Genomic DNA, 23,973 nt, shown 5'->3' with positions numbered 1-23,973 from the left:
CTGGAGTTAACCCAACAGCCAGAAGAGGAGGAATTTTAATAAAGTGCTGTCTTGTAAGCTCTTTAAATATATAACATGCAATGACTCAAAACTTTCAAATTTCAAAATACCCAATGTACTAAAACATCAAAAAAAAAAAAAAAACAATATGACATGGAACTTTTGTCCAAGTGTGAAATGTTCAATCGAAAATGATATAAACATGATTGTGAATGGAATGGACAGTTCAGTTAAGGCTGGCAAATACATTACTGATACACACCATATAAAACTGCAGGCGGTAATGTTTCTTCACTAAACTCAGTACAAACATGCAGAAACCTGTAAAAGGCAAATAACATGCAGTTAATTTCCTGAAAAAAATGGAGAAAACTATCAAATTTACAACAGTTTATGACATTATCATACTGTTTTCCATCTAAAACATAGACCTTAGAGACAGCAGTGAAGCATGAACAATTTTACTTAATGTTAGTATCCAAGGGATGGTAAGTATCCTTGATATTAGTTCTATTTTTATATATATATATATATATATATATATATAATTTTCAAGAATGTAAGGGATTTTTTTTCTCTCAATAACTCTGTTAGTCTTGGGCAAATACTGTACGTTTACACATGTCAAAGCGCATGTCAATGTGAACAAGCAAACAATCAAGTCTTGTGAACTCATATTATGAACACAATGCTTCGAACACCATTCAAACTATAATAACCTATATAAAAATGCCAATTGTCTATTATAAGCCTTTGACCTAAAGTCATAAAAGTCTCTGATAGTCAGAGGTCTCCTTGGAGTGTGTTTTATAAAAGCAGTCAGTCAGACTCACCTGCCAAATACAGTGCAAAAGAAATGAAACGATGATAACGCACGAGGAACTGCAAAGGTTCCTCCCTTTGGACGAGCACACCGAAATAATCAGCCACTGTCTCTCCATAAAAGAAGTAGTTCACACAAATCAAGAAGTACCTGAAATACAGGGAGCATTTGTTTATGTCAAGATTTGATGACTGAGTGAAAAACATGTATTTGATGGAAACTGTGTTGGGGTTTAATAATACATGGCCTTGTTAGTTGCTCAGCTGTCCTGTTTAATGGAGGAGCTGTTTCCTTTGGACAAAGCATGCACGTGGGGTGTACTTTATGCTAGCTTCCAACATGGAAGTGCACTTTGCTCAAGTCCAGTTAATCACTGCTTTATCTATGACAAAAGGTGACTGTGGAAAAACGCGAGAGAGCAGGTGTGTGTTTGTTTGTTGTTGAGTGTGTAGATCAGAGGTGCCCAAACTTTTTCCTATGAAGGGCCAAAAATCAAACTTGATTTAGGGCAGTGGGCAAAAAGTAAACTTTGCATATATCATATTATTTTATAATTAAATATTAATACTGCAAAACACACAGAACTCTGAATTTAAAATCATCAAGTGTCCTTGCACAATGCACATAAATTATTTCTAACTAATTTTTATGTATGTTGTGTTTCTTTCTCATTTGTGAGTCACTTTGGATCAAATGTCTGTTAAACGACTAAATGTGAGTGTCTCTTAAAGCATGGTTACTGTCTCTTTTTTTTTTTTTTCACCCAATTTGGAATGCCCAATTCCCTATGCGCTTGTGGTTGCGTAGTGATTCGCCTCAGTCCGGGTGGCGGAGGACGAATCCCAGCTGCCTCCGCATCTGAGACCACCAACCCTCGCATCTTATCACGTGGCTTATTGAGTACGTTGCCACGGAGACACAGCACGTGTGGAGGCTTTACGCCATCCACTGCGGCATCCATACCCAACTCACCACGCGCCCCACCGAGAACGAACCACATTATAGCGACCATGAGGAGGTTACCCCACGTGACTCTACCCTCCCTAGCAACCGGGCCAATTTGGTTGCTTAGGAGACCTGGCTGGAGTCACTCAGCACGCACTGGGATACAAACTAGCGAACTCCAGGGGTGGTAGCCAGCGTCTTTTACCACTGAGCTACCCAGGCCCCCCGTGGTTACTGTCTCTTTAAGAACAGCGTATCTCCTCACATTGAACATATGGTAGATCTGTGCAGTTTTGCAGAGTTTTGGAGAGATGAACATACAATGGCATGATGTAATACTATCAAGTAGCATACTGTTAAGATATTAAAGATATTTCGTATCACAGACCTAGGCTACACATTGTCCTGGATTTCACTCAGTATTACCATATACTGGGACTGCCATATATAACAGGATTATTGAATTAAACAATGCTGTAAAATGTTTTGCTTGTTGTAATGTTGTGCGGTGTTTGGAGTGAATGGAACCGTTGTTTATTGAAATGCTCCCTCACCTGACTTTATCAAACCCGCTTCATGGTGTGATTAAGTGGTCGTGTTCAAGTGGATATGAAATGCTGCACAACGTATAGTGCGCGTTCAAGCCATATTTCATTTCGGATGACTGTACACACTGTTCTGCGAGTCCATTACCTGTCATTTTTTGACACTGCTTCAGTTCCCGCTCCGTTTTAAACCAACTAGGTTCTGTATTGAATGCCCACCTCCGACTTTGGAGATGGCCAATTATAGTGAAGATTTTGGGGTGGCACCTGGGATGGCCAATGGAGCGAACTTTCCAACAGCACTTATTTAAAGGTAATTGAAGTACACATCTACATTTTTAAAAATTAAATCACTCATACTCTCTACTTTTTAACTAAGCTAAAGTTTTTTTTATATTTTTTCCTCTTGTCATCTATGGCAAGGCGGGCCAAATCAAGGGTCATCACGGGCCAACTTTGGCACGCGGGCCCTAGTTTAGGCACCTCTGGTGTAGATGAACGTAAAGTACATGAATCAGAGCGAGGGGGGAGGGTGGAGAGAATGAGACAGAGGGGAGCAAATGGGTGAAAGAGAAGCTTTAAACTCTGCCTTGTCTGCATTGTACTCACCAGCTGAGAGTTCGAAACCACGGCAAATCATAGGAATGGTAAACTCTGTAGCCAATAGTGATAATTTCATGAAAACATTTGATCTGAACACTCATGACCTAGAAAATTAATAATAAAATGAACAAGTTGTTGAAAGCTAAACACATTCAAATAGCACCTTTTAAAATTGCTAATTACTTAAAAGGTAAAATGTCCTTTTAAAAGCACTGTAGTGATTCAAATTAGCTTTCGTTTTAAAATATTTATGTCAAGTTTAAGTAAGAGCATTTTTTTTAAATAATGAAAAAATACATCATAAATGAATGACTGTAGGTCATCCTTTAGTATGGGCATTTTAAAAACAGCAAGATGGACCAAACGAGGCCCAAACATCAGGGTTTGTGAGAGGATAGCTGGAATATTTTTTGTTAATGCTTGGTCTAGGAACCACAAACACTAGGTTGCCTGTGGTCAGTGTGTTTGTCATGTTAATTGTGTCTGTGTGGTACTTACCACAAAAATAAGCATAATAGGTCCCAAATAGATGATGAGGAAAAAGCCAACTATCATCGTCATTGACAATATACCTCTTATCCACCAGTTCTTCCATCTGTAAAGATATTTTTTATGTATTAATAAAGTTGTATTTTAAAAAAGAATCAAAAGAAACTTCACTTTTGCATGAAAGTCTTCGGGACTGACAGTTTATGTAAAATATATCTACGATTTCAGTTTGATTTAAGCTTTAATGTTCAACTTAAAAGTTGCATTTCTAATATTCTGAGCTTTGTGAGAACAAAACTGATGTGAGAGATTTTTGCTGCAGTGCATAAATGTAATAAATGAGGCTCCATCAGAGATGTGAATCGATTCTTAGTTTTCTGTACTAGTGTGTCATAAATTGTTTGCTGGCCAGGAACAGAGCAGGTGCCACAACTAACACATGCAGCTGAATGGAGAGGAAGAGAAAAGAGAGAGAGAGGAAAAAAGCGCAGCACCATCACAAAGTGTGGTTAGCTACGCACCAACATGCAGGCATGCCTGCGTTGGACCAGCGCCTCTGCTGCAGCAAATCCCACCAACAGTGCAGCAAAACTGAGGATTAAGACCGCCCGAAAAAAGATTCTGTTTAAACCACTGAAGGACCCAATATGCCGTTGATTTACCCCCAACCTCATTTGAATATAAGATAGCACTAGAGTCTCTCTTATTGATCACAATCGATTTGTACAAGTGAGCAATACTTGCTGTATGTTAAGAGACAGAGAATATTGTGCATGGGTTTCCTTTTTCCTTTCCTTTCCCAGAATGAGAAATGAGTGTAAACAGGTTAAACCAGTTCATAATTTTTATTTTTATTCTATTATTTTTATTAACTCTGTCTTGTTATTGTATTGTCTGTGCACTGGAAGCTTCTGTCACCAAGACAAATTCCTTGTATGTGTAAGCATACTTGGCAATAAAGCTCATCCTGATTCTGATGAAGTATTCTCATGTTTCTGTGTTATAGGTGACTTCAGACTCTTCATAGTTGCCTGTATACATTCTACTGAGGCCTGAATATGTGCATCTACTGTATACGTACTGCCTACATTGATGCTTTGGGAGTTGTTTATTAGTCCAGTATCAGTAGAGTACCTAGATGACAAGCCCTCCAGGGCTTTGTTGAGACACTCTGGAGTGCTATCTGTGGAAGGTGGCACGTCCGGTGTGTCTGCTTTGGAGTCGCCCTCCATGTCTCCTTCCCCCTCACCGGGAAAGCCAAGCCTGTCATCTCCATCTGCCTCCTGCAGTAAGCACACAAACACATACACATTGGAGTCAAAGACATATACACTAGATAATTAATGCACTCAATACAGAGGCAAACATCACACAATTTTCTGCTGTTAAAGGGATAGTTCACGCAAAAATGAAAATTCTGCATTATTTACTCACCTACATATTAGGTTTAGACATTTTTTTCCCCACATGGAACACAAAAAGATGTAGGGCATCTTTTTCCATAAAATGACAGTGAATGGTGACTGAGTCAAACATTCTGCCTAACATCTTGTGTTCCACGGAAGAAAGAAAGTCAACGCAGGTTTGAAAAAATGGACAAAAGGACAAAACTGTATTTTGCTTTCAGCACAAAATGTTAAAGAGAAAACTAGATGTGCATGTGTATTATCACATACATGATCTAACAGACACTAAACAAACAAGGATAGGTAACTTGCTAGGTGAAAGAGCAGTCAAAAACTTTTTGACAGACTCAAAACTCCCAATGCAGTAAATCAATTCTCCTGAGCCATCACAATGAAATGGAGCCCTCCATGGAAATCATAGATTTACAAAAGTAATGGAGAGTTATGGTGGATAGGACTTTAGTCAGCATAATTTATGCAAATTCTAAACAAATGCCTCTGATGAAAATCAATCTGGCTTGAGAACATGGCACCTGAGTAGGTGCGGTACAGCAGGCTGAAGTTCAAACCTGCCTGGTCACCTGAAATATACAAACTGTAGCTGGTCGCTTAAAATGTTGGTCAGACGTTCCTTTCCTGTCTTTATGAAACAGTTCACCCAAAAATTATAATTCATGATTTGAAGCTCATGTACAGTGCATGTATATGGGCAGAGCACATGTTCTCACCCAAAACCGATTGGATGGATTAAACCACATCATATGGATCACCTTACTTGGAAGTTTTGTACCCCACTGACTTGCGTTGTATGGATATATTCACATGGTCATATCTCCATCAAAATATCCTTGTTTGAGATCCGCAGAAGAAAGAAAGTCATACAAGTTTGAGACAGCATAAAGATGAATTAATTATGAGAAAATTATAATTTTTGGGTGTACTATTCTTTTAAGAGGGTGGTTCTTGGCCCAAATATGATACAATGTGCACCAGAGTTTATGCCAGTCAAACGTCTGGCCCATGCGAAACTATCCATGTGCAGGCTTTGTTATTCATAGCTTTAGTGTCTATTGCATTTGGTAGTGTTTCTGTCAATTCCTGAACCCCTTAATGAATACCAAATTTGGTCATGTTTGAACCAAACAAAAGTAGACCAATTTCCAAAATTAGCAAATGGACCAAAGCCTTTGTAGCATGATTCTAAGAAGCTGTGCACAGATGGTAATTGGGTGCAAGTTGAGAGGTCACTCATGTCTCAAACTAGGCTCAGATTAAGGCTTGTAAAAGAAACCTTCTACTAACATTTTAATGAGGGCACACTCAGGCCCCCTGAAAACATTCGTGGAAAATTAAAGGCCCGAGCAATATACTCATTTAACTATCAGCTATCACCGCAATCAAACTGATTTTGTGCATTGTGAAAATTAAAATGTGAGTTAAAAAATAAGGCAATAAGCAAACTAACTTTATCTGTCTTTCTACTCTGTTAGTACGAAAGATAAATGAGAAGAGAGAGAGTTTCCTAATGCCACAGATGACTGGGCCTATTTTTAGCCTGAGGTCAGGGCCGTAATTAGTGGGGTGAGAGGTGGTAATGATTCTAGAGGCCCAAAGGTCCAGGGGGCCCCACAACAAATTCTAAACTGTATTTTTTAATAGGAAAGGGGCCCAGAGCAATGTACAGTCAGGGGGCCCAGATTACCTTGCTTCGGTCAGGCCTGAGGGTTTCACTAAACAGAAAACTAGTAGCACTGCTGTGCAATGAAGAAAAACAATCAGTGTTATAAAATAATGTGCTCTGATATATTTTCACCATTTGAATGGTGGTCAACAGTCTTTGGACTTTATGGCTACGTTCACACAGTCAGTGTTTGGGATTGACAACCATATTTACTTACAGGTGTGAGTCTTGAAAAGTCCCATTCATACAACAGCGTACAGTAGATGCTCAAATTCTGTCTGTATTAACGAACAACTTAAGTCACAACCATATTCTAACAGCTGTAACAAATGACAGTGACTAAATGATGGCGATGTCCATAACACCGGCATGTCTTATCACAATTGCCGCCGCGTTATTAAATGAGTCCAATCGAGGTGCGAGTTCATCCATCAGATCATAATTATTCGACAGCAGCTTTGAAAGCTTTATAACCGCATGCAGAGCACAGCTTTTGTGTCGTGCGGCTCGTGCCTATGAGCAGCCGGTGGAAGACATCGGTTGAATCTTCGGATGACATGGCAGACACGCAGCTCATTTCTCCATCTCCGTGAGTTAACAAAACACCACATGAAACACACGAGACACGCATGTACAGTGCTGTGTGCTTCTCACTGTACATGACGCAACTAACAACTAGTTGTCCAATACGGTTCTGTTCACACAGCACAAGTTTGCCGAGAATGCGGTTGTGAGACCTGAAAATTTGCGGATGTCAGTTCGGTTATAGAATGTTGTTGTCACATACGTTAATAACCATCCTGTGTGTGAATGTAACCGTATTAAGCACTCAAAACAGGTCTGACAACTGTATTTTGCTGCTGTGTGAATGTGGCCAACAACTACAACTGTTAGAACCTAAAAATTATTGAAACAATTTACTTTTATAGGAGCATATTCTACACTTTCAGTTTTTTATTTTTTTGTACTCAAGAGGCACTTTTCCATCATTGGCCTGAAAGGTTCTCGTTGTGGAACTGAGCTATTCTGTACTGATCTGGGCTTTTTGGCAGGTTATGGTTTCTTTTTCCACTGTGGTGCTGCGAAAGCAAGATTTAAATGGACTGACTAAGCAAGTGACTAATCGTTAGACACCAAGTACTAAAGCTGTTCCACCAGCACAGTTACCTGTCCTGAGTAGAGTTAGCTAACCATGTTGATCCGGGCCAGGAACAGATTGTAATTGTTCCGTACTGAACAGCATTCAAGTGAAAATGCTACTGGAACCATTATTTACTGTGCTCAGAACCGTTCAGCCCGATGGTGGAAGAACGTTTAAAAGGATAGTTCACCCAAAAATTTAAATTCTCTCATCATTTACTCACCCTCATGCCACCCCAGATATGTATGACTTTCTTTCTTCTGCTGAACACAAACAAAGATCTTTAGAAGAATATCTCAGCTCTGTTGGTCCATACAATGCAAGTGAATAGTGGCCAGAATTTTTAAGCTAAAAAAAGGACATAAAGGAAACATAAACCTATGGTTTAATCCATGTCTTCTGAAGCGATGTGATAGGTGTGGCTGAGAAACAGATTTAAGTCCTTTTTTTACTATAAATTCTCCTCCCTGGCGAGTAGGTGGCGATATGCACAAAGAATCACCAAAAACAGAAGTAGAAGAATGTGAAAGCTGAAAGTGGAGATTTATAGAAAAAAAGGACTTTAAATATGATTTGTCTCTCACCACCACCTATCATATTGCTTCTGAAGACATGGATTTAACCACTGGATTTGTATGTATTTTATGTTGCCTTTATGTGCTTTTTGGACCTTCAAATTTCTGGCCACCATTCACTTGCATTGTATGGACCAACAGAGCTGAAATATTCTTCTAAAAATCTTTTTTGTGTTCAGCAGAAGAAAGTCAGATGGCATGAGGGAGGGTAAATGATGAGAGAATTAAAATTTTTTGGTGAACTATCCCTTTAACGTTTCTTGCACAAAAAACAGGTGTAGTAGTTTTTGCTACTTTACCTTTAAGACTATGTAAATGATATTGGTTATGATTGGCTAACCTCTTGCATACAGTTTAGTTCCCACGGTCATTTATCAGGGCAGATGAAGTTGCTGAATAGGCGTTGATTAGTGCAGGAAAATATGTGAACATTTAGAATTATCTGGATTTCTGCACCAGACCTCCCAAGAATATTGCTAATCTGAAACAGTTTTGTAAAGAAGAATGGAGCAAAATTCCTCCTGATTGTTGTGCAGGTCTGATCAGCAATTACAGGAAGCATTTGGTAGAGGTTATTGCTACCAAATGAGGATGAACCAGGTATTAAATTCCAAGGGTTCACACATATGTTTTCCACTCTACACTATAAATGTTTAAATAGCTTGTTCAATAACTACATGACAATGTATCGGTGTTTGTGAGTTGATTAAGCAGACTGTTTTAGTATCTTGTTGTGACATAGTTGAAGATCAGATTACATTTTATGAACAATTTATGCAGAAATACAGGTTAATCCAAGGTTTCACATACTTTTTCCTGCTGTAAACTGTAAATATGAGAGGCCATACAGTATGTTAATATGCTCAGTGTTGACTTCAGTACCATGATGAATACTGAATAACCATTCTTATGATTTTTTTATTTTTATTGATTCATCTATTAAACAAAGAAAAGCAAAACATATACAAACAGAATCAATACTTAACCCCCACCCCACCCCCCAACACCCCAGTGGTCACATGATTATAGACACACACAAAAACAAAAAACAAAACAAAACAAAAAATATATAATAATCACATACATTAACCACTACAACTCTCTCTCCACTGTCCCTCCCCGAGAGCCCTCCAAAAACACCAGACATTTGCCCCATTTCCCCACAAACAAGTCTAAATTCCCCAGTCTTCTGAATGACCCCTCTTCAAAAGCTGCCACCCTCCCCATCTCCGAGCACCACTCCTGAAATGGGGGTGCTCCAGCCGACTTCCATCCCTTTAAAACTATCTGTCAGGCAATCATGACACTGGTTAGGACCCAATTTTTTATGTGCTTATTCTCTATATTGATGACCACCCCATCGCCTAAAATACAGAGTCTGGGGCAAAATAAAATTTGAGTGCCCAAAAGACATGGGTTGTGTCTCCATCTTCTGACTGACATCACCAGCAGGTGGGTGTATCTTTAAGACCAAGCCTATACAATCTAGAGGGGGTCCAATAGAATCTTTATAAAATCTTGAATTGCATAAGGCGCACCCTTGCATCTCTTGTTTTTTAGAATCCTAGCCAACACTCCCTCCTCCAATACCAAGTTTAAATCTTCCTCCCATAATCTCTTGATAGAAGTTAAAGCTCCATCCCCCAGACTCTGAATTAGCAGGGAGTAATACACTGATGCCTCATGACCTTTTCCAAAAGCAGAAATCACCTCTCCCAGAGTATCTGCCGCTTTAGGGGGATGTAAACTACTCCCAAAAACAGTACAGAGCAGGTGGCGTAGCTGTAAATACCTATAGAACTGAGATCTGGGAATCCCAAAATGTTGAACCAAATTTTCAAAGGATCTCAGCACTCCACTCTCAAATAGGTCTCCGAGTGTAGTAAACCCCCCTCACAATCCACTCTGACCAGCAAAAAGGGGACTTATTAATACATAATTTGGGGTTCAGCCATATGCTCGAGGCAACATCTAAATAAATGTCTGAATTAAACACTCTGGACACTTTTGTCCATACCAAGTGCAAATGCGAGATAACGGGGTGTGACTTAACTTCTCTGGTTAGTTTGATAGAAAGGCTCTGCAATGGCGAAATAGGGGCAAGAACTTCCTATTCACTACAAAACCAGGGAGGGGCTCTCTCAGGTGGAAGTGACCAATGAGCCAAATGTCTGAGACCGAATGCATAATAATAAAACAAAATCTTGGGTAGGCCTAGCCCACCTTTGTCAATTGGCCTATGCACCTTACTGAAATGTAATCTAGGACGCTTATCATTCCAAATGAAGGACTTCGCTATGCTATCAAATTGCTTGAAATAAGAGAGGGGGACATCTACAGGGAGAGATTGCAGCAGGTAGTTAAATTTTGGAATACAATTCATTTTAATTATATTAACCTTCCCAATCATAGATAAAAAAACCGTTTCATTAAGGGATAAAAATTAACTCTAAATCTAAATCTGACAGATTTGCTGGGAATAAAATGCCCAAATACTTAATGCCCTGTTTGGACCACTGGAAAGCACCCAGCTGAAAAGCCATTAACGGACAGTATGCTGTCAGAGCCAAAGCTTTGGATTTAGACCAATTGACTCTGTATCCTGAGAACTTAGAAAAGGAATTAATAATTCTGTGGAGGCAAGGCATAGATCTAGTAGGGTCGGAGACGGATAATAAAATATCATCAGCGTAAAGCAAAAGCGTATGCACCATACCTCCCGCCACCACCCCTGGAAAATCATCTTACCTTCTTATCGTGGCTGCTAATTGTTCCAGGGCAAGACAGAACAATAATGGGGAAAGAGGGCAACCCTGCCGGTTGCCCCTATCCAGAGTAAAATAGTCTGAAATGAATCCATTTGTTTGTACCGCCGCAACCGTGTGTCTATAAAGTAACTTAATCCATCCAATAAAAGTATTTCCGAACCCGTATATTTCCAAAATCTTAAAAAGATAATCCCAATCTACCATATCAAACTTTTCAGCATCAAGTGAGATGGCAGCGACCGGAGACTGATCATTCGCCACTGACCACATGATATTGATGAAATGCCTAATGTTATCAAAAGAGCTGTGGACCCAAATAAACCCCACCTGATCTATATGTATAAGAGGTGTCATAACTTTACTTAAAAATATTGTCAAAAATTCTGGCTAATCAATTATGTCTAGCTGGATCAGGGAAATTTGACAGTAACTCTTACACTCACTTGGATCTTTGTCATTTTTAAGAATCAGACTGATCCGGGCTTGTATCGTGGTTGGTGGAAGCTTTCCATTCTTTAATGATTCAGTATAAACTTCGAACAAAAGTGGAGCCAGTTCTGTAGCATAAGATCAAAAAATTCAGTGGCAAAGCCATCTGGCCCGGAGCCTTGCCTGTAGGCAAGGCCTTAATTACCTCACCAAGCTCCTCCAAGGTTATCTCAGAATCAAGATTTTTTTTTTTGCTCAGCCATCAGATTAGGGAGTTCTAATGGTTCCACAAAATGTCTAATATCTTCATCAGTAGATGAAAACGTGGAGCTATATAGATCAAGATAGAACTCTTTAAAAGCATTATTAATATCAATGGCTGAGGTAAATATTTCACCACCACCAGATTTCACTGAGGGAATGGTACAAAAAGACTCTCTCTGCTTTATAAATCTAGCCAGAAGTTTTCCTGCTTTGTCCCCTGACTCAAAGTATGACTGTCTTGCCCTGACTAGCCAAAACTCCACTTTCTGTGACAAAATAGTGTTATATCTGTATTTCAATCAGGTCAATTCTCTGAGGCCATTAGTCGACATTCAGTGCTTCAGCTCTGCCTCGGCACTTTTAATATTCCCTTCCAACTCCACGAGTTCTTGTGCTTTGGATTTTTTGATGAATGAGGCATACTGTATGATCCGACCCATAAGGACCGCTTTAAGTGCCTCCCAAGCCATGCCCACAGAGGATACTGTGGACCAGTTAATATAAACATTGATTTCAGCCTTTAACATTTGTTGGAATTCAGGATTTTGCAAAAGGGATACATTAAAGCGCCAACTATATGATTTCTATTTCTCCGTATATGGCAGCACCTCTTAACTCACCAGGGTGTGATCTGAGACTAAAATGTTTCCAATTGAGCAATCCACAACAGATGAAATGATGGACATAGATATAATATATATATATATATATATATATATATATATATATATATATATATATATATATATTCTACAATAAATCTTATGGACTGATGAAAAAAATGTACAGTCCCTACCAGATGGGTTCAAAAGTCTCCAAATATCTGTAAGACCAAGATTTTAACACATCCTGTAAAGCGTCATTGTTGCTGTAGGGGGCTTACACACTTTTGCTTCACTATGATCAAAGTCCATCAAAAGATTAAAGCCTCCTCCCAATATTATAACATGAGGGGTGCCAGCGGCTTGCAACATCCCTTCAAGATCTATAAAAAAGCCCTGATCATCAGCGTTAGGTACGTAAATATTAGCCAAAATCAACCTTTGCCCCTGAATTTCTACTAAAACAATAATGACTCTTCCTAATTTATCTTTAATCTGTTTGAGACATTTGAATTGTAGATGTTTACTTATCAATGTAAAGACTTCCCTGCTCTTACTTGAGCCAGCGCTAAATAAAACATGTCCACCCCATATCTTTACAAATTTTTCAGCTTCCTGCGGGGAAAGATGCGTTTCTTGAAGAAACACTATATCCTATTTCTTACATTTAAAAAAGAAATAACCTTCCTTCTTTTGTGGGGTGCCCCAACCCATTCACATTCCACGTGGAGAGAGACAATTCACTCATATTAACATTTGACATTTTGACATATGAGAAAAAATAGATTGTGTTTCAAAAATAAAATTATAAAGACCACACTCCAACATTGGTGCAACAATCAACCCCTGAACATCCCCCAGAACAAAACAAAACAAAAAAAAAAAAAATGGAAAAAAGAAAAACATGTGCATTAACCCCGTGCACGACAGCGCCAACAATTCGTAAAGTCTGGGAACAAGAAAATGCTGTGGTTCTTCCAAGAAAGCCTTCCTTTACTCCTTAACACGAGATCTTTATTGGATGATCTCAGGAATTTGGCCAGAATTTATCAGGGCCTGTCTCCCTCCGTGGATCTCTGAGCCAGAACTCTGTGAGCTCGCTCGATTTCCAGCTTATGGCCTGTTATGTCGGGCAGACATGGGAAGAGCTCATCTAGGAATTTCACCATATCTCGGCCTTCTTCGTCCTCAGGAATTCCAACAATTTGGACGTTGTTTCGCCAGTTACGATTCTCAAGGTCCTCCAACTTTTTCCAGACGTGCTCCAAGTCTGCCTTGGTCACTAGCAGGTTAGCAGGTAATTCCCTCTCTGATGACTCAAGATAATCAATCTGTTTCTCAATATCCACCACTCTTGTAACCAACACAGTGAACTTCGTCTCCATGGCAGTGATTGATCAACATATTACAGCAAAATCCTCCAAGTCAGCAACGACCTTCATCAGCATTGCCGACATGTCCAACAGTTGATGCTGAATCTCTTTCACCTCACTGGCCAAACTGGGTCCCAGGCTTTCGGCCTGCTGCTCAGGGGCTTCAGCTTGAGCACATAAGTGTCTTTTAATGTCTCCAGAGCCTGAGGATTTTGAATTCTTTGTCATATTGCCTTCATAGAACACTTCTGGAACAGGGTGCATCAAATCTCACTGGTTTATGACACAAAAAGTATTAAAACTAGCAAAGTGCGCAGAGCTCGCCATTCACGTGTCCGAACCTTGCATGGCGCCGCGCTGAATTACCATTCTTCATTTAAAATGGTCAGGGTGGACTGGGGAAGAATCTTTCCGTTTAAAACATTATGTCTATATATCACAACAAATTCATCTTTTTTTTTAAGAGCAAGGAAAATCATGATATTTAGCCTTTAAAGGGACATTTCAACCATTTCACCATTTACTAACCCTAACGTTGTTCCAGTTATTGTTCTGTCTTCTGTGGAATTTTATTACCATCCATAAAATTAAAGTAAATGGTGACTGATGCTGTTATTCCTCCTAACATCTACTTTTGTGTTCCACAGAAGAAAGAATCTCATACAGGCTTGGAACAACATGAGGGTGAGTAAAGGATGAATTAACTTTCATTTTTAGGTGAAATATCCCTTTAAGAGAGTCAAATAGCTGTCCTTCAGAGCTGTTGGCTCTGCACATGTATCGTCCTGCCTATGAAAGTGCAGTGAGAAAGGGGATAAGCAGACTAGCCTTCTGATTAGCTGCTCCATAAATGAGACTACACTAATCCCTGGGAGAGGGAAAAGCTCCAGTCCAGCTCCACCCTAGAAAGGCACACACCAAAACACAAACACACAAAGGCAGAATGACCTAGCCAGAATGACCGCATTGCTCATTCAGTGCCTACTGGCAGAGCCAGTATCTGGAACTGAACATGCTGTACAGAGATCATATAACAGTGGAATTGTCAAAAAACCTGCCAAATTACCATTAAAGCAGTCATGTAAGGACCCTAAAAAATCCTCTCTAAAGTGCTACAAGGGTGAAAATAAAGTCTCAGTAAAGGGATTTTTCCAGGGTATGAATGACACCTTGTCTCAGCTTTCACTGTCCATTTAAAGGGTCACAACACCCCTTCTTTCAGCACAGTTGAGCTCTCACCACATTTTTAAAAGATGCACCCAAACTGGGCATGATCAGCAGCAGAGTGAGGGGAGAAGGGGTAGTGAACACATCAACTGTCTGATCCAGTCACTCAGCTTTATTTCAATAATGCAGTTAACAGCCATGGACTGGTGTCAGGGTGCTTTCAACTCTCTCAACTGAGGTGCTTGAGAGTTTGAAGTGCTGGTCATGTGCATGGCAACGACACACTGACAAACCTGCAGTACTCGCTTGTCAAAGGGCAAAAGCCACGCCTTCTCATGAATAATATTGAGAATACCCGTGACGTAGAGGCACTGAAATTATGCTTGTTCGAGATGAGCAAAATCTGTGCAGGACCTATCACCGGTGATCACCAAAAGGTGCATGCCGGTTAGAAATGTGTTCAAGTGTGGTCCGACTTGCTGTGAAGTCATGCTGACAATGGCAGAAAACTCTCGCGATGGCGAGGCGCCCATGCCAGGCAGTGCAGTCGGGCGCAGTTGCACTCCTCCAACTGCACTGACTAAACATGATGGGAAACGACTTGCTGACGACACGGCTTAATGCTCATTGGCTTAAACAACCATGATGTTTTGTTCTCTTCTAAAATGTTTGATTTTTAAACTCTGAGATCATGTTTTTATGTGTATAAATTATGTGTGATTATTCCCAACACTCTGACAGTGCAATCTATGTACAGGTTATGTGACTGTTATTATATTTCTGAAATATCTCAAATATGTGTCTTTTTTAAACTAAAAATGGATGGAAAGACACATCTTATGGGGAAATTAAACAACAGGTACATTGAGCATCTTGTTCATCATATTTATGTTAATTTAAAAGCAACAGAATTAAAATTACATCAACTTTATCAGCAACAGCGCATGAATGTGAATCACGCGATATCTCCCTCTGATCTCGTGGGTGTCTGATCCACTACGAGATGTAAGAACTGTCTGACTTGACAGCTCTTATTTCACTCCTCCCCGACTGCAGCCATCTACTCTCATCTACATTTAAGGTGAGGCATTTGGCATCTCAAATGTGCCTACTCAATAGAAAGCTAAACCCTATACGTCACATCCTGTGACGTTGAATCTATGTTTAATTTCAAACCCGGAAGACGAAAATAGCCTGAAAAATCCCTAAATTAACTTTTTTCCGCTTGAAATCAAAAATAAGGAATGCTGACATTCTCTTTCCTTGTGTGCAAGACATATATACTGGTAACATCTCAAAAAATGTGTTGTAGTGTTTCATGACCCTTTACATGCTTTACAGGGATGGCAAAAAATGGGCTGATGAGGAATTCTTATTGGTGCAGCTAATACCAAATTGGACTCACTCACTGCTGCAGTCCAAAGCGGATGTGGGAGAGCTCAGACAGTAGAATTCCTAATGCAGTGCTGAGTACTGTGCAAATTAGTCCACTGTTGCATTATAGGATTTTTATTTTATTTTTGAAAATTCAAGCACAGTTGGTTACTGGCATATGGTGTTTTGGATGCTGTTACCCAGGATGGGATGCTGCGCTGAATTACAAAACTACACATAACATGTCTCTACTACCAAACAGATATTATTGAAATAGGTGTTCTTAGAAATTGCACTTGTCTCTGTGACAAAACTGAGGCTTTGTACGTATACAGCAAATCAGGATCTGACCACAGCCTCAAAGTTATAGCCAATCAGAAAATTTGAAGGAGGCTCTCTGTCAATGCTGCGATTTTGGAGAGGGACTACCTGTTAAGCCAAACACTGGAGGATGGGGGAGTGTTTGGGAGACCTCTTTGAAAACAGTCATTATCTTTTTAAATCCATTTGGTGCTGCTAGTGGTGTAGAAATTAGAGATGCAACAAAATATTTATCAAACATCTGTATCGGCCGATAAAAGCAGTTATCTGCACTATTAGATATATTAACGATTATTTAAAAACAGCTAATGATCAGAGCCGATTATTTTCTGTCAAAAGGGGGGCACGGAAAAAACGTGTCAGACAATTAGAGAATGTGTCTTTTGCGTGGAATTGGGTGACAATGACAGCAGAGTTGCAATTTTTGCACTATAGAATTTCACAAGGTGGAACTACCATTAAATTATTAACACAACTAATGTGATTAATAACCTCAAAGTACAGGAATATGAAGTTTGTTAAATTTAAAGTGGAAGCTGCTTCAGCTAAAAAGGGACAAGCTTCATCATTCACAATTCAGTTAATATGAGTTAAGAACATTCCAAAAATTAAGAAATCTTACCAATTTAATGTGAGCCTATTACCAGGAGGCTATTCCGAATTTAGTTAAAGGTGCTATGTAAGATTGACAACAAGCGTTTGAAATGGATACTGCAGTCCAAATTCAAAATATTGGAGAGTTGTGTGCCCTGCCCCAGACTCGAAGTTCATGCGGGTTGCAACAGGAATGAGCGAAACTGAAAATGTCTCCAGTATTTATCCTTGTTTTACTACGCCTCTGGTCATGGTGGTTTTTAGACGGATGGCGAGGCTTTTTAGGTCAGGTGGAATCTGTTATCTCTGATCCAGTTCGTTTGCTGGCTTCCATGGCTGCAGCATGCAGTGTTTGAAACTTGTTCAAATCTGGCAACCTGGCAGTGTCGAAATACTATTGGTGAGTGGGCAGTGGGTGGGATCACACAGGCCAAAACATAAACAGAAATTCTGGCCCGGAATGGAAACTTCAAAGTAGAATATACTGGCTGTAGTTTTGTTATCGGAGAAGCCAGTAATTCAACTTAGCATGTTTCCTAATTCTCTAATGACATATTATGGTAATTTTATGATTTAGTACAGTAAAAATATTACATATAGCACCCTTAATGTGAGTTGAGAGTGTTAATGTGAACAAGTTCCTCGAAAAGATTGAAGACATGCAGAGACAGAAAATAAAGTTATTATTAAAATTTATTTCGAAGTTGTGTAATTATCAGTGATTTGAAACAAAGAAGCATAAAAATGCAGAACCAACAAACAAACCACCAAATTATGTATCTATGCATCCCTAGCAGAAATAAATTAAAGCAACTTAAATTTTGCTATTTAACTGCATGGATATACTGGTCTACCAACTAGACCAGCATAAAAAATAAAAAAAACTGGACCCGCATGGAAATTCGTCCTTGTCCAAGCTAGTTTTCTCAATGGGAAAAATAAGAAAATCACTAACAGAACAATGTAACTCAAATTATTTTTTTAAATATTTTTTGTACATTATATATGATCATATCTGCACTAAAATGCCTATGAGTTGGGTGAATACAAAAGGTGCTGAGTAACCAGTTTGCTATGGGAAATTGCAGAAGTAGGCCATGACCACAGAAAGACAGCTGGAGAGAATCTATCAGTCACGCCAGGCTGGAGGATATGTATGCACAGAGGTTGTGACAGGCCACTGAACTCTGAGGGCTGCTGAGGTGGTACATTTAGCAGAGCACTATCCTAAAGCCTAGAAAGATAGAAGCTAATGATGATTCTGTCAATGACAGAAAAAGAAAATAAGATATTCACTGAAAATAATGGGACTGAGTTCTGTAGATTACATCAATCTCTGAGGCAGAGAAAGTAGGAAGAATGAGTGAAAGTACAGGGCTGTAAACACTGATTGATGCTGTGAGTGATGGAGAGACTGACCTTGAGAAGACTGGCTGAGGGGCTCTGAATGGACAGGCAAAGCACAGCTCAGCCTGTGCTAGTCTTATAAGGAAACAACTGCTTATGCCTTACTGTTCTTTCAGAGCTAAGATCAAGCGCTGCACTGTAAAAAATGTTTTGTAAGGTAACCTAAAATGTGCTTCATGGTTTTATTCAATTAACAAATGTTTTTTATAGGACTGGGTACTGATACAAATTTCTCGATTAGATTAGATTTGGATTTCAATTCAATATCGATTCATAAATGGGTATATTTCAATTCTAATGTCCACTTTGCCTGTATATGAAAAATATTCTATTCTCAGCTAATGCTGTTAATATACACTACTAAGTTTAGGGTCACTTACTCATTCTTTATTTATTTTTTCACATTTTAGAATAATAGTAAAGTCATCACAACTATGGAATAATAGAAATAGAAATATTGGAATTATGTTCTGACTAAAAAAATCCAAAATAAATCAAAACTGTGTTGTATTTTAGCATCTTCAAAGTAGTCATATCTTGCTTAGAATTTGCAGACATGTACTCTTGGCATTTTCTCAACCAACTTCTTGAGGTATCACCCTTGGAAGCTTTTTAAACATTATTGAAGGAGTTCCCATCTATGTTGGGCACTTATTGGCTGCTTTTCTTAATTATTCGGTCCAAGTTATCAATTTAAAAAACTTTTTTTTTTTTTTTATAAAATTTTAGTTTTGTAATTAAATAAATTAATATATTGGCACAATTATATTTTTGTCTACAAAACTAATTTCAAACATTTAAGCATACGCCTTCAGATCAAAAGATTTTTAAGATCATGAGAAACTTTTCATGCAAGTGTCCCCAAACTTTTGAACGGTAGTGTACAGAAGACTTTGTAACTATTGGCATATTACGAAAATATTAATTGTAGAAATTTTACTCACAATTTGTAATATTTACGAGTATTTACATTGATTTGTAGAACACATGAAAAAAAAAAAAGGCACTGTCTCTTTAAGCATCTCTGTGCTTTGATAGCGCGTACACATACAGGCAAGAGAGGACTCCGATAGCTTCTTTACCCAACCGTGCTATATGTGCTTAGAATTAAATGGGGTTTTGGTTGTTTTTGATCAACAATTGTCTGTAAAGAACAGAAAAGATATTAAAAGGGACATTCAATGGCAAAGGGGTTGCGTGTTGCTTTGTACACACATAACATTTTGATTATTGCATGGAACGAGTCAAACCAAAACCAAACTTTTTACACTGTCAACACGCAGTGAAAGGATCCCGGTGCTACCCTTCTTCGCCAGTATAGCTTACTAGTGTTGTCAATTTACCAAAATTTCAGTAGTCGGTACCGATACCAGTGAAATTTCACGGTTCTTGATACCAGTTTCGATACCACAGCAAAAATATGCTACTATAATAATGTGCTATTGAACACACCAGTTTAGTTATTTTTAATTATTTCATTATTATTTTAATAATTATAGTTTAATAATAATAATTATTTTCCAGAACTTTCCAGAACATTTTTAAAGTTTAATTTCATCATCAAAATGGTGTCTAATCAATAAATTCTTAAAACTTTTAACAAGTGAAAATAGAACTTTTCAACAGGTCATTGCATTTTTTTGCCGAACTTTTATTCAACAGCTGTCTTGCTTGTGATGTTTTGATTTATTATTATTATTACAGTGAATATTTTACTACACAGTTGTAAAATATTTTTCTTCAATTCCAGGCATCTAGATTTTATTTTGAATCGTGCTTTTATTATGACGTGTGTTTTATGCCGGATGCTTCACTTTTCCAGATAAACAGTTTGCGTCATGGGTCACAGCGCAATGTGAACATTGAAGACTTTTAAGTCATGTCTGAAATCTCATCTCTTTACACTGGCCTTTGAGTCTGACAAATGAAATGCAGGACACAGTTTTGGAGTGTTTGTATTTAAATTACTGGTGTTTGTGTGTGTGGCCATTCTGAAATGTTGTTATGTTTTAAATTGTATTACTGTGGAGCACTTTGGTCAACTCTGTTGTTTTAAATGCGATATAAATACAGTTGAGTTGAGATAAAAGTGCAAATGCTTTGATTTTAATTATATAAATATATATTTTACATGTGCTGCATGGTTCACAGTGGATAAGTGCTCTTATTCTTAATCTTATCACGTTGTATCAGATGACAATGTCTGTTGCGTTTCCAGTGTTTGAGCGGTTGGATTTATTTAAAGTACGCAGCTCTTCCACAGTAAGATTGAAGCCTTTAACTGTTTAATAAATCACATTAGGGCATGTCACGATTTTAATTTTATTAACTGTCCATTTCAGTGTACAAGAAGTAACAGAGCACACGTTCAAAATAGGCCTGTGCACATTTTAAAGCTGTCATGTGTCAGTCATACTGAACGCTGGTACTGGATTGAGTCGGTGCTCGGTACTACCGGTACTGCAGAAACACTGGTATCGTTACACCTTTTTTTTTATTTTAGTATCGACTTAGTACCGAAGAACCAGTAATTTTGACAACACTATAGCCTACTACTACTACTACTACTAATAATCAATGGTGAGTGAAATCTAAACATTTACCAGGCTAATCACACATTTTTAGTCGCATAGCGCGGAAATGGGTCGCGTATGTGAGTGATTATTGCATAGAGTAAAAGACAGATTTTGGGATTTCAGAATCAATATCGTTCAAATCAAGCTCGCGATGCATCTGAAAATCAATATTTTTACCCAGCCCTAGTTATTTAATCTGACTAAATTTACCTGAAAAAATTAGGTTAAAACAATAACATTTTTAAAATAATTATATATCAATACAGTACTTGAGGTAACAATTGCAGGTTACCACTTACGCCAGTGTACATTTATTTGTTAAAAGCAGCTTATACTGATGTAGCTATTCATGAATAAACAAAAACAGTATTCCAGCATAATAGCCACTAAATATCCTCCAAAAACAGGAGGCTCTTTTGAAACCGTAAGATCCAGAGTCTAGTTAACAAAATATTTATAAAATAAAAATCCTCCACGTGCAGCAATGACAGCTTTGCAGATCCTTGGCATTCTAGCTGTCAGTTTGTCCAGATACTCAGGTGACATTTCACCCCACACTTCCTGTAGCACTTGCCATAGGTGTGGCTGTCTTGTCGGGCACTTCTCACACACCTTACAGTCTAGCTGATCCCACAAAAGCTCAATGGGGTTAAGATCCATAACACTCTTTTCCAATTATCTGTTGTTCAGTGTCTGTGTTTCTTTGCCCACTCTAACCTTTTCTTTTTGTTTTTCTGTTTCAAAAGTGGCTTTTTCTTTGCAATTCTTCCCATAAGGCCTGCACCCCTGAGTCTTCACTTTACTGTTGTACATGAAACTGGTGTTGAGCGAGTAGAATTCAATGAAGCTGTCAGCTGAGGACATGTGAGGCGTCTATTTCTCAAACTAGAGACTCTGATGTACTTATCCTCTTGTTTAGTTGTACATCTGGCCTTCCACAACTCATTCTGTCCTTGTTAGAGCCAGTTGTCCTTAGTCTTTGAAGACTGTAGTGTACACCTTTGTATGAAATCTTCAGTTTTTTGGAAATTTCAAGCATTGTATAGCCTTCATTCCTCAAAACAATGATTGACTGACGAGTTTCTAGAGAGAGCTGTTTCTTTTTTGCCATTTTTGACCTAATATTGACCTTAAGACATGCCTATTGCATACTGTGACAACTCAAAAACAAAAACAAAGACAATGTTAAGCTTCATTAACGAACCAAATAGCTTTCAGCAGTGTTTTATATAATGGTAGGTGATTTTCTAGTACCAAATTAGCAATTTAGCATGATTACTCAAGGATAAGGTGTTGGAGTGATGGCTGCTGGAAATGGGGCCTGTCTAGATTTGATCAAAAATGACATTTTTCAAATAGTGATGGTGCTGTTTGTTACATCAGTAATGTCCTGACTATACTTTGTGATCAGCTGAATGCCACTTTGGTGAATTAAAATACCAAATTTCTTTCTGAAACAGCAAAATTATTCCAAACTTTTGGCCACCAATGTGTGTCTGTGTGTGTGTGTATATATATACATATCTGGGTATCCCTGCTCAGACTGCTGCCCCCACGACCCAGATAAGCGGGAGAAAATGGATGGATGGATGTAAATTCTTGGGTTGAAGACGATGTTGGCATCCTAAAGATGCCCTTGGCCCATCAGACACTCCATGTCTAACCACAAATCACTTGTTGAGAACTTTTCCAGACACAGAATATGTGATGCTCAATGGTAAACTTTCCTCTAAAACAGTTTAACACTGTGAAGACATGAAAGGGAACAGATTTCCCTTCAGAAGCATTGTCTGTGACTAAAATGTTTGTAACTGTTTTCTGGAAAAACATACATGTGCTTATATGCACAATACATATATTTCCAGGATTACCACTGGGTTACTCCATTCTTCACAACTTTTCCAAACTGTGGCCAAGTGTTTTGTTGACCTCCCTCATATGTGATATAGGATCGCAGCCAAACTATAGCAAACTAAAGATTGTTTGTTGAATTGAACACTCAGCTTTCATCAACACTACATAATTTGCAGGGATGAGGAAAAGGCTCCTAAGATATCTACAATACCATAAACCACACAGTATAACAATTATTAAAGCAAAGTTTAAACAACCTGCTTGTGAACGGATGCAACATTGAATTACTACAAGAGACTTTGTTAAAGGTACACATATTTTTTGGAGATAATTCCAGGTGTCAAGGCTTTTCAAAAAAGCAAACGAATTGATAACTGACAGCAAAAAGTTGACTTTGAACACTTTCGCAACACTTTTTGTTATTCAGTCATTTCTAAACTGATAAAAACCACTAATAGTACACACAGCCGATACAGAGCTGACCTAGAACTTACCTTTTACTAATATCTCCCAAAACAGTATCTTTCTGAAACTCTAAATTGACTTTTCAGCTCAAGTTAGTTTACTATCTTGTAATTACAGTTTGCACCTCTAAGCCTTTTACACAGTGTCCAAGAATGTTCACAGTAGATAAATGCTGATAATTAGAAATACTTGAGCAGGATAAATTCTAATAATATAGGTAAGGTAATAATGTTAATGTTAAAATATAACTGCTTTTGGGTAAAATCTTAAATTAGCCCTGGTTTGACCTTAAATGATTTGGCTTCTGAACACTAGCCTAATAGAAAACACCTAACAAACATTTTACTGTTGTATGGCAAGTTGACACACCAGCTGACTCTGACATAATGAACTGCCAAATAACAACCAAGTTTTTTGGGGGGGATGACAAACGTGCCTATATGATGGCCAAAATGCTTTCAAACGCGCCCATTATGTTCAAAAATGCTGTCTATGTAGGTAGGCAGCTCACTGTGTTGAAACAGCCTTTGACTCCCTGGCTTTGCAGTGTTTGGCTCAGCAACTTCACACA

The 23,973-nt window shown here is 38.4% G+C and overlaps 1 protein-coding gene across 1 annotated transcript in view; it reads right to left on the bottom strand.

Annotated features, from left to right (window-relative positions):
* Positions 1-23,973, bottom strand: part of cds1 (CDP-diacylglycerol synthase (phosphatidate cytidylyltransferase) 1) — a 30,933-nt gene that overhangs the window by 6,454 nt on the left and 506 nt on the right. Inside the window, exons 2-6 of the mRNA XM_051696252.1 lie at positions 4,540-4,688; positions 3,415-3,511; positions 2,923-3,020; positions 834-973; positions 263-321 (exon numbers count right to left, since the gene is read on the bottom strand). Of these exons, the coding sequence (XP_051552212.1) occupies positions 263-321; positions 834-973; positions 2,923-3,020; positions 3,415-3,511; positions 4,540-4,688 (543 nt within the window). The remainder of the gene's footprint in view (positions 1-262; positions 322-833; positions 974-2,922; positions 3,021-3,414; positions 3,512-4,539; positions 4,689-23,973) is intronic.

This window comes from Myxocyprinus asiaticus, chromosome 4, assembly GCF_019703515.2.
Source record: "Myxocyprinus asiaticus isolate MX2 ecotype Aquarium Trade chromosome 4, UBuf_Myxa_2, whole genome shotgun sequence".
Taxonomy (NCBI): Eukaryota; Metazoa; Chordata; class Actinopteri; order Cypriniformes; family Catostomidae; genus Myxocyprinus; species Myxocyprinus asiaticus.
The sequence above is the reverse complement of the archived record's forward strand: the minus strand, read 5'-3'. Positions and strand labels throughout refer to the sequence as shown.